At 43.0% G+C, this 10,383-nt stretch overlaps 1 protein-coding gene across 1 annotated transcript; it reads left to right on the plus strand.

The window, feature by feature from the left end:
* The first annotated feature begins 4,803 nt into the window (after nucleotides 1–4,803).
* LOC111256369 (putative F-box/LRR-repeat protein At5g02700) lies at nucleotides 4,804–6,546 on the plus strand. Its single transcript, XM_022824268.1, has 3 exons — nucleotides 4,804–5,724; nucleotides 5,936–6,070; nucleotides 6,178–6,546. The coding sequence occupies exons 1-3, from the start codon at nucleotides 4,804–4,806 to the stop codon at nucleotides 6,544–6,546; spliced, it is 1,425 nt and encodes a 474-aa protein (XP_022680003.1).
* Nucleotides 6,547–10,383: the final 3,837 nt, after the last annotated feature.

Below are 10,383 nucleotides of genomic sequence, written 5' to 3' on the forward strand. Positions count from 1 at the left end.
ATAAAAGGGTCCCCAACGAGGTGACTGGAAGGTGACTGGAAGAGGATTAAATCCTCGAACCCTTTTATCCCGGTTTGTAATACCAACCGGGATAAAAGGGTCCCCCACGAGTTAATACAAAAGGATAGCATCCCCTACATAGTCAGATGTGGTGTGTAGGTGGGATGGCAAGGAAGCTACGCGCGAGGCTGGAGGTTGTGGGTTCGAATGCCACGAACCGCGCACGCGCATATTTCGCGTGAAAAATCGCGTGACTTGTGACTTACGATAAAAGGGGGTCTTTTGTCCCGGTTGAGTGACCCGGGATAAAAGACCCCCCTTTTGTCCCGGTTGGTTTATCCCGGATAAATTTTCGGGATATTTGCACCCTACCAACCGGGACTAAAGCCCAATTCTCTACTAGTGGCTGCTGCAATTCCGAGACCCAAACGATGACACCGAGGATATCTTTGATGGTATGTTGAGAAGATTAGCGCAATAAGCAGCTGGGGTTTATTCTCATGTGATGCCTACTAATACATTTTCCGTTCCATCGAAAATAATGATTCTTCCCATCCTCTCTCCTGTTTTTTCACTGTTTGTATCCATGAGAACACTGAATGCTGACTTGTGTTTTATTTTCTCTTCTTACAAAACCTACATCCCCTCATACACTCTAAAATAATGTAAGTAGTAGATGCCATTTGCAATATGATTATGATGCACATCTAAATGAGGAACCTCAAGCTAGGCTTGAAATTAAACCATAAGATCTGAGGTCCTAATTTTTTTAATATACATGTAATTTGTTGCAACTTGTGTAATTTACACTATCATATCTAAATAATGGCTACCATTTCTTTACTTCTTTCTATGTTGCAGCCCAATCGGATTGGTATCCCTCTATCCTACTTTCGTTTGTGTGTGTTGCTCATGAATGAATTGTTGATCATTTTGTTTCTTTGGAGATTAGGCAGCTGTCCTGAATCACATATAGCTTTCCTTTGAGTAGAGTAGGGCAGGGAGGTGTTGTCTGTCAGCAGGGCATCTTTTCCTTTTTAAATTTCTGTAAGGAGTAGAGTAGTCCTGTCATTTTCTGTTTGAAACCAAGTCACTGTTAGGAACTGCACGTACAGTTGGAAACTAGAATTGTTCAGATCCACCTAATATGAAACCAAGTCCCTGTCACCTGACTGCCTTCCTTGCACACTGCCTCCTACATACATACCCTCATTTGTTTAAGTGGCTTAAAATTCAAGGCATTGATTAACATATGATATGGAGCTGATTACATGGCACTTCATTTTCAGGAACCGGTGGGCGCTGCTAGCAACTTACATGTTGCTGGATAATCACCTTTTGTCGACTTGCTGAAAGAGCAAGTTGTGGACAGCAAGCCACCCAAAGCTCATGCAAGGTGCTAGTTGGTCGCTTTTGACTCTACAGATCATACCTTTTAATTTGTACAACAAAACTAATGGCTGGTGCAACCAAACAATAGATCTGCATAGTTGTGAATTTGAGCCTTTTTGTAGACTCTGATGGCTTCTATGGACATGACAAACTACGTTGGGCTGGCCTGTGTTGATCTGTTGATGATTTGATGCTAACTTATACTATTCAAGCATGGGTGAACAATGTTTGTATGGCTAATGTGATGTGTTGAATGGCTTCTGATATATGAAGAATGAACTTGTCATGAATTGCTGTAGTTTGTATGCCTGATAATATAATGTGCTTGTGCACTTTTAAACTAAATTGCAGCCAAATGAGCTTTTATTTATTTTTTATCCATTTACATGCTCTCGTTGGATGGTCAGTGGGTAAAAGCAGTTAATAACAAATTGTTCGTGGCTAAAGTTTGTTACGGGTTGTCCGTGGGTATATATTGATTGCGTTGGGTCTTCCGTCAGTGTAAGTGAAGTTCGTAGGTATACATTTTTACTGACTGGACTTACACCGATGGAGTGTGTCCATGGGTATATACTCTCCAATGTTAAAGCTGCTTATAACGACTGATCGCCCATCGCTGTTCTCGGGCTATGGTATAGTGTCCTCCTAGTTATTTCTTATTATCCTATCCGCATGTCCTCCCCCTAAGTTCTTTCCATCCTCTCTGTCTCCCCCTCAATACCCTCTCCTCGGCGGCCGGCGAGCCCCTCCCCACCCTCCCGGATCTCAGCCTCTCCTCCACCCACCCCTCCCTTCCGGATCTTAGCCTCTCCTCCGCCCTTTCCTCTGCTCCTCCACCTCTCCCTCTCCACTCGCCCCTCACTCACAACGATAGTGAGGTGTAGTAGTGGGGCGAGGTGCGGCGGTCAGGTGCAAGGGTGGGCAGGGCACGCGAGTTGCGGTGGCTATGGCGGGCAAGGCAGGGGCATGGAAGGGGAGCGGCAGCTACAAGGTGAGCTGCACCGCCACAGCTTCTCTCTCTCTCTCTTTCTCGACCGGATCTAGTAGGCGAGTGGGTGGCGGTAGGTGCAGGGCTCTAGCAGCAGTGGGTGTATGGGCGTGGCGGTGTGGACTCGCGCGGCAGTGGGTGCATGGGCGCGGCAGTGTGGGCACGCACCATGGCCTGCAATGCTTTTTTATTTTTTTAATAGGCTTCACTGCAAGTTTATGGTATGGTGGTGATAGGGGTCCTCATCACTGCCGACCTATATCCAACGACTACCAAAACCGGCGGTGGTGTAGGGTTTGAGGCCGGCGGTGATAGAGGTTGTGCAGCAGTGAATTCCCCTTTAATGGAAACTACGATATTAATATTAGAAGGAGGGAAGCCGCCTATGAATTATATTTCTAATTACTATGAGTCTCTGTATAGCATAAAATAGGGTCATCCATAGGGTTTCTACAAACCTACAAACCTATGAACGGGGAGCTCGTGATGCACAACCCAAGGTGTGTACCCCTCCTCCCACCCTCGTGGTCACGGATAATCACAACACATATAGATATATCCGACCCGGTAATTTTAAACTCCGTTTAGATTTTTTCTTTTTCCTTTTTCGTTCTTGGTGTTACCCTGCACGCTTTAGATTTTTCATGTTTTGTTTGTTTCCTATTTCGAACTCCACCCTACCATCCCTAACAGATGCCACAACAAACCAAACATTTTTAAAAAGTTTCAATAAATTAAATAAGGTAATTTTTATAATTGTTTTCAAATAATACTTTTTGAGATAATTTTTTCAAAAAAGATATAACTATTCAACGGTATACTTAATTATTTTAATAACATTTTTCAAGAATTTAAATAGTAATTTTTACTAGGAATATTTTAAAAAAATTCTAAAAGATGTTTCTTAAATATTTCTTAAATTATTTGCACTACTTTCATGGAAGAGATGCCACTTTCTAATTTATCTGAAATATATTTAAATAACTTTCTAGAAAAAAGGGAACAGGTGAAATTAGAAAAAAGGGAAACGATGAAGCTAGCCTCACATGCCATAAGCCGAGATACCAGTGAAATTTGAGATCCTTATTTTTGCTGCACCATGCGCCTCCACGACCTTTTATGGGATGGCACTGGGGCTTTACGCTACGACGGCTGATGGCGCGCGGTGGCCAACGAGGGTCCTAGAACGTACCGGTTACCTGGACTTAGGAAAAGAGAGTCGAAGGGCAAGCGGAGCATACCAGATCCGGTGAGCCAGACGTTAAGCATAAATGGACATATACAATCAAAGAGCAAGGAGCAGTTATTTGCAATGACGGGTGGATTGGTCAAAAGCATGATAAGAAATCAGGATGTTGGTGTTCCATTCTGTTATCGTATAGTACTATATATGCTGCCTTCTTCACCTGTCGAACACGCACTCCGCCGCGGCCGACGACGGCGGCGGCCTGTTGCCGCCCGCCGACGCCGCGGCTCCGGCGACGTCGACGACAGCGAGAGCCGCACGACCCGGAGACCCTCCATCTCCTTTCTGTACTCCGCTAGCTTCGTGCCTCGTAAGCGTCATGGCGATCGAGACGGGCCGTGCGTGCGCGCTGACGAGATGGGTTTGTGCGTGCGTGACTGGACACTGTTGGTCACCCCCGTGGGCCGTGGCGCCTCGGACCGGAACGCACGGTTAGGTGGGACCGCATTGTTTATCCATCGTATACTTTCACCAATCATTCGGCTGTAAATGCTAAATTGGTACACGGGCCTTCTGACTTGTGTCAGCCCAATAAGGTTTTGCACTGCCCTAGTTTCAGACGCCCCCTGTTTTGGTTCTCCAGTATACCAACAACTCATCTGGATTCCTTCTAGTTAATTTCCATTACAAGATCAGCGAAAAAACAAACCGAGCACAGCCGTCGGATGGCTCTAGCCCACAGTGTCACGAAACCCTAGACGACCAGACTAGGCTATAAATTCTCCTCCCGACCAAGGCCAGGGCGCCCCACTGACAGCCGCCGCCTGACATCACTTTCTGTCTTCCTCCCAGAATAGGCGGAACCCGGTAGGCCGATGCAGATCCCGAGTCCCCGACCTCAGCACTCCTCTCTCCTTCTCAGTTGAGGTCAGTTCCTCCCTCCTGCCATGGTTCACCTCGCCGTAGAGCCCCCTGGTCCTGAGCTCCATTTCGGAACCCTAATCTGAGAATCCCCACCGCCAGTCGCAATCTGAAACCCTAGGCCGCTGCAGATCCCGACCTCAGAGGTCCTCTCCTTTTCAGCCATCTCAGGTCGGTTTCCTGCACCTGTCTTCTCATGGTTCACCTCACCGCAAAGCCCCCTGGTCCCGAGCCCTAGCTAATCTCTGAACCCCAGCATAGCAGTTCGGAATCTCAAACCCTTGGTTTAGACTTCAGAGTGTAAGCTGGCCACCCCATGGCGCCGCCGGCAACCCAACGCCGCCGCGGCTCCCACAAGAAGGCTCCTGTCGCAGCGGAGGTGCCGCCGGAGGCCCCTGTCGCTGACATCCGCGCCCTCCCGGACGAGGTCCAAAGCGCCATCATCTCCTTGCTCCCGACCGACGCCGGCGTCCGCACCCGGGCCGTTGCCTCCGGCTGGACAGCCCTCTGGCGCGCCGCTCCGCTCAACCTCGACGACCGCGAGCTCCGTCTCCGTCCCAGCTGGCGCAACGGGGACCGCATCGCCGCGCGCATCACCTCCATCCTGTCCGCCCACCCCGGCCCAGCTCGCCGGCTGTCCCTCATGAACCTCACCCGTGTCTCCAACACCACCGGCGACGACCGCTACGCCACCTTCGACGCCTGGTTCAGGTCCCCCGTCCTCAACAGGGTCAAGGAGGTCCATTTCCAGTACCTGTACAGGTACAGAGCCGATGAGCTCGACCCATTGCCGCTGCCAGCGCTGAGATTCACCGACCTCACAATCGCTAGCTACGGCAGGTGCCACTTCCCAGATAATCTTGCTGGTGTTAGGTTTCCTAACCTCACGCAGCTCACCCTCCATGATCTCACAAATACGGAGCGCACAGTCCATGACATGATTTCAGCCTGCCCACAAATTAGGAGCCTACTGCTCAGAAACAACAAAAGGTTCCGCCGCGTTCGCATCAGCTCCCCGACCCTCATATCCCTTGGCCTGTCTGTTGGGGAGCATGATGATGAGCCAGCGATGGAACAACTCACAATAGTGGATGCTCCCAGCATGGAGAGGCTGCTCATCTTTGACACAGAGGGGGGACCAATTAACATTCGTGTAATTGGTGCTCCAAATCTTCGGGTCCTGGGATCCCTGCCCAGTTCTTTGCTCAGACTGCAGCTCGGCAACACAGTTCTCCAGGTACGAACACTGACTGTTATTTTGTGTTGCAAATTGAAGTACATGTTATGTTGCAGCTTTAAACAATCACCTCTAACTGTGTGAGTGCGCCTGAATGGCCCGCATTGTACTAATTGTTTTTACAACATCTTCTTAATACAAAGATACACAGCTCTCCAGCATATTCACGAAAAAAAGCCCTCTAATTTTGTGTTTTATTATTGTTTTTCAGGAAATGATTGCCATCAATGCGATAACATCAATGCACTCTGTTAAGATTCTTGCACTTGGCGCTGATGGTTTTAAATTGGACATCATCGTTGATATCCTCAGATGCTTTCCCTGCTTGGAGAAGCTTTACTTTACGGTGAAGTCCTCTGTCATGTTTTAGTTTTTCGTTGTTTTGATCAATCTCTGTCATGTGATTATGTCCATATGTAACTAATTATGGTTTTTCAAATTTTTATTCTTCAGTCAATGGTAATAGAATCTGGCGAAACAATGCAGAATAATGGTGCTCTACTACCTATCCAGTGCCTTGAGACACATCTCAAGGAAATAGTACTGAGAAACTTCACAGGCACCAGAGAAGATGTTAGGTTCGCCAAGTTCTTCATTCTGAATTCTAGAGTCCTAGAGCTGATGGAGTTTCGAGCTCCAGTCAGACAAAACATCAAGAAGTGGGAGGCTAACGAGCGGCGTAAGCTTCCAAGAAAGAGTGACAGAGCTTCTCAGGCTGCTCGATTTCGTTTTGTGTACCATACCTGTCTTTTTAGAAATTATGAGGACACAAACCGCACACATGCATTAACGGAGTCCGATCCGTTTAAAGGCATGTTATGAGCATTATTGTCTGTTGTAGAAGTGCGCGCAGAGTAGATAAAAGAATATTATGTAATAAATTTTAGTTGTTTCTACATTTTACTATATGCTTTTGGCTATAATGTTCTAGAATCAATGTGCAAACTGATCCTATCTATATTTTCTGTGAATGTATGTAATATTCCCGTTTTATTTAGTTGTTGTCTAGTGGTAACCAATGCATAGCTTTTTTATATTATCGGAAGCATCTCAATTTGCATTGCAACATTATTATGAGTTCCTGATGTTAATGGCGTGTAGAAAATAAATGCATTATCTAGAGTTTGGTATTCTATCCTTATGACATACGGTGTCATGTCTAAAGAATTAGACATAGCTAACAATATTTGGTGATCGACAGGTCATTTTCTGTATGACTAAAAAGATAATTAGTGGCCAAATATTTCTAATAGATCAGCGCATATGATTCTAGTGTGTTTTTGTTTGCAGCAGGCATAGAGTGTCTGAGATCTCATAATAAGATAGGTCAATGCATTGAATTGCAGGGACCAGGGGAATGCAATTGTTTATAAAGGCTTTTTTATATAACATATATGGAACCTTCAATAGGTGCACATTTGACATACGAGACAAGGTTGTAACTGCAAGTATGTGTTTTTGAGGTCGGTTATTATCTGCAGGTAGGGTTCTTAGCATTTTGCAACTCTCTCCGAGTAGTGGCCATGTTTTATGCAGAACATGCAGAAGGTCTTCATATAACTCAAACTACCAGAAGCAAGTAACTACAACAGACTTCAATATATTTTCATGAGCAGCGCAGCTAAGTTACTCTCCTTGTCTTTGGTATAGATCATTTTTCAGCTAATTTTATTATAAATTTACGAGCTGAAACATATGAAACATTCACATATGTTCTTCTGTTTTGATTCTCATTATAATGGTGGTTATGGTGACGGTTTATTGTCAGTTTTATTAGCTTGTCCTCCTGTGTGATGGCTATCGACAGTTGATGTTATTCCAAAATTTCAAGTGATATGATTAATGAAATTAATCCTGACACCCACTGCATAGTTTTCCAAGCTGATGATATTTTATACCTGATATTGGTATGCTCCTGGATTCTATTCCAAGTTTTTCCAGGTTATATTGTTGGCATATGTCCTTGATTTTTCTTTTGGCCCTGATTAGTTCCATGGAAATACAGTAAACATAGAAACTGGAATCAATGTGCAAACTGATCCTTTCTATCTTTTGTGTGAAAGAATGTATTATTCCTGCCCTATTTAGTTACTGTCTAGTAGTACGCAACAATAGCTTTTTATATGAGTGGAAGCATCTGAAGTGGTAACATTTTGAGTTACTGATGTTAATGTATGTAGAAAATAAAGGCCATATCTAGTACGTGTTTGTTATCCCGTCCCTTATTATGACACAACGAGGTTTTGCCTAACGAGTTATAAATAGCCAACAGTATTTGGTGATAGACATGTATATAAGCTTATTTTGTGTATGAATTAAAAGATAAATATTGGCAATGAGCTCATATTATCAGAATTAAGCTTACGAAAATATTTTGGTGTCTTTTTCTTCACAATGACCAAATAGGTTTTTTCATATTACATGGTTCCTTCAATAGGTGCACATTTTATATACATGACAAGGTTGCACTTGGGACCACGCGTTATTCTATATTTAGTGAGTTTGGTTTTGATCAGGTAGGGTTCTTAGCATGTTCTGCACAAAAACATAGTTTCTGAATACTAAAATATCTTTTCATGAGCAGGGCAGCAAAGTTACTTCCCTTGTCACTTGTATAGATCATTTCTCAGCCAATTTTATTATACAAGAGTAAGGAATTTATTGACTGAATAATATGAGAGATATTGACAGATGCTACCAGAATATATATAATTTCAATTTCTTCTGTTTTAGTTCTCATTATAATGGTGGTTATGGCGACAATTTATTTGTAAGTTTAGCTTGGTTCCTTGAGTGATGCCTATCGACAGTTGATGTTATTCCAGATCCTCAAGCAATAATCTGTGATTAATGGGATCTTGACATTCACTGCGTAGTTATCAAGCCGATGATATTTGATAATTGATATTTCTGTGCTTCTGGATTTGATTCCCAGCCTTTTGGGTTATATTGTTGGCATATGTCCCCATGTTTGTTTTGCCCGTGATTATTGTCCTCAGAAGTATAGTAAATACATAAACTGGAATGTTCTATCTTGGAATGTCCAAGTTTTAAATTCACATTGGTGTACTAGTGCTTTAAAGAAACAAAGAGAACTCACATTGACCCATCCCTTCTCAAAAGTTACAGTCCTAGGGATATACAAACTTTTCTTATGTAAACAAAAAAAATTGAAAATTGGACTAGTCCCCTTTAAATTCCTTTGTTTTTTTATTTGAAAAGACTGAAGGTCACCTTACAACGCATGGAATCTCAGTACCTTATGCTGACACAATATTGAGCTTGCACGTATTTGTTCTAGTTAAGTCTAACTAAGCACTGTTTCTTCTTACAGTTCCCTCCCTTTGCATTGCTTTGTGTTGATGTATGCTGAGGAGAGGCGCATAAAAGCAAGACAAGATTAGCATCACCGTACCGCAATATTGGTGGATAGTCAAATGATATGCAACCCTAGTGTCAGACCACACCACAACGCTGGTACCTATGTTTTTTTTTGTCATTCTATATATACATGCATGGTCACAATCTTAAGCATATAAGTATTTTTCTATTAGTTGCCAAAGCATGTATTCCTAGAAACTACCCTATTGTTTTTCACCTGTAAACATTTTCTATTTATGCATAGAATTATTCCATGGTGTAGATATGATTTATCTGCAGGACTTTGATGTATGATGTATCATGTGAATTTGAAGGAGCTGATGCTTGGGTCCGGTATTATTTACAATCAGAACTAAGGAGCGCTTTTTACTGATTGTGTTTTCAGTTGTAAAAGAATTTCTGGTTGAAATGATTATCTTGGCGTTTTCTGTTGTAGCATCCATTCTGTCTGTGCTCCTTTGCGCTTTTTACTTGATGCAAGCAAGTGTAAGGAAGAGAACTACAGAGCTTGGCTTCTTGTGCGCCCATGGAGTCCTTTGGGAAGAAGACCCATCGGGGGAGCAGTTGTGCCATCAACCAAACCAGAACCACAAGGTAGTTAAACCAAATTGACTTGACCTTTTTTGTAGTAATTAGAATGTCATTATAATTAATTTCAGCTAACTCGTAGTATGTAGGAGACTCTTGAGGTGCTTCTCAGGTTCCTAATAGTAATGACAAGCTAAGGTAGAAGTGCTTCTCAGTCTCCTAATAGTAAATACAAGACACTTCCATAGGATCCTTTCATATAATATTTTTTCCATCAAATTAAGTTGACAGTTGAAGCTGTTTGATGTTTGTTATTATCATATGTAATGCGGTGGCGTTTATGAACTGCTCTATCCAGTAAATTGCCAAATCAAATAGGGATTGCATTGTATTGATGAGACAACAATTCTCATATTGGTGTTTGCGTGATGCAGAAATTCTTGATAGTTTGTCCTTTCTTTTTTTTTTCTATCAGTGCCCTAATAGACTTTGCTTTTATGTTAATCCAGTTTCTCATTCTGTTCATGAGTTTTGTTCCATTTCCCTTTACTATTCTTGTACTTTAATTCTCAAGCATCTCTTTTCAAATTAAAGAACATTGTTAAGAATAATATTGTTGATCATTCAAGTGCCATTCCTGTGGTGTAATAAACTAATCTTTGCTTTGCCAAATTGTCCGTTAAAATAAAGTCAAGTGGGATGTATTGCCAAACAATAAGAAATATACGGGTACGGATGTGAGAGGGATGA

This window comes from Setaria italica, chromosome II (genome assembly GCF_000263155.2).
Source record: "Setaria italica strain Yugu1 chromosome II, Setaria_italica_v2.0, whole genome shotgun sequence".
Lineage (NCBI taxonomy): Eukaryota > Viridiplantae > Streptophyta > Magnoliopsida > Poales > Poaceae > Setaria > Setaria italica.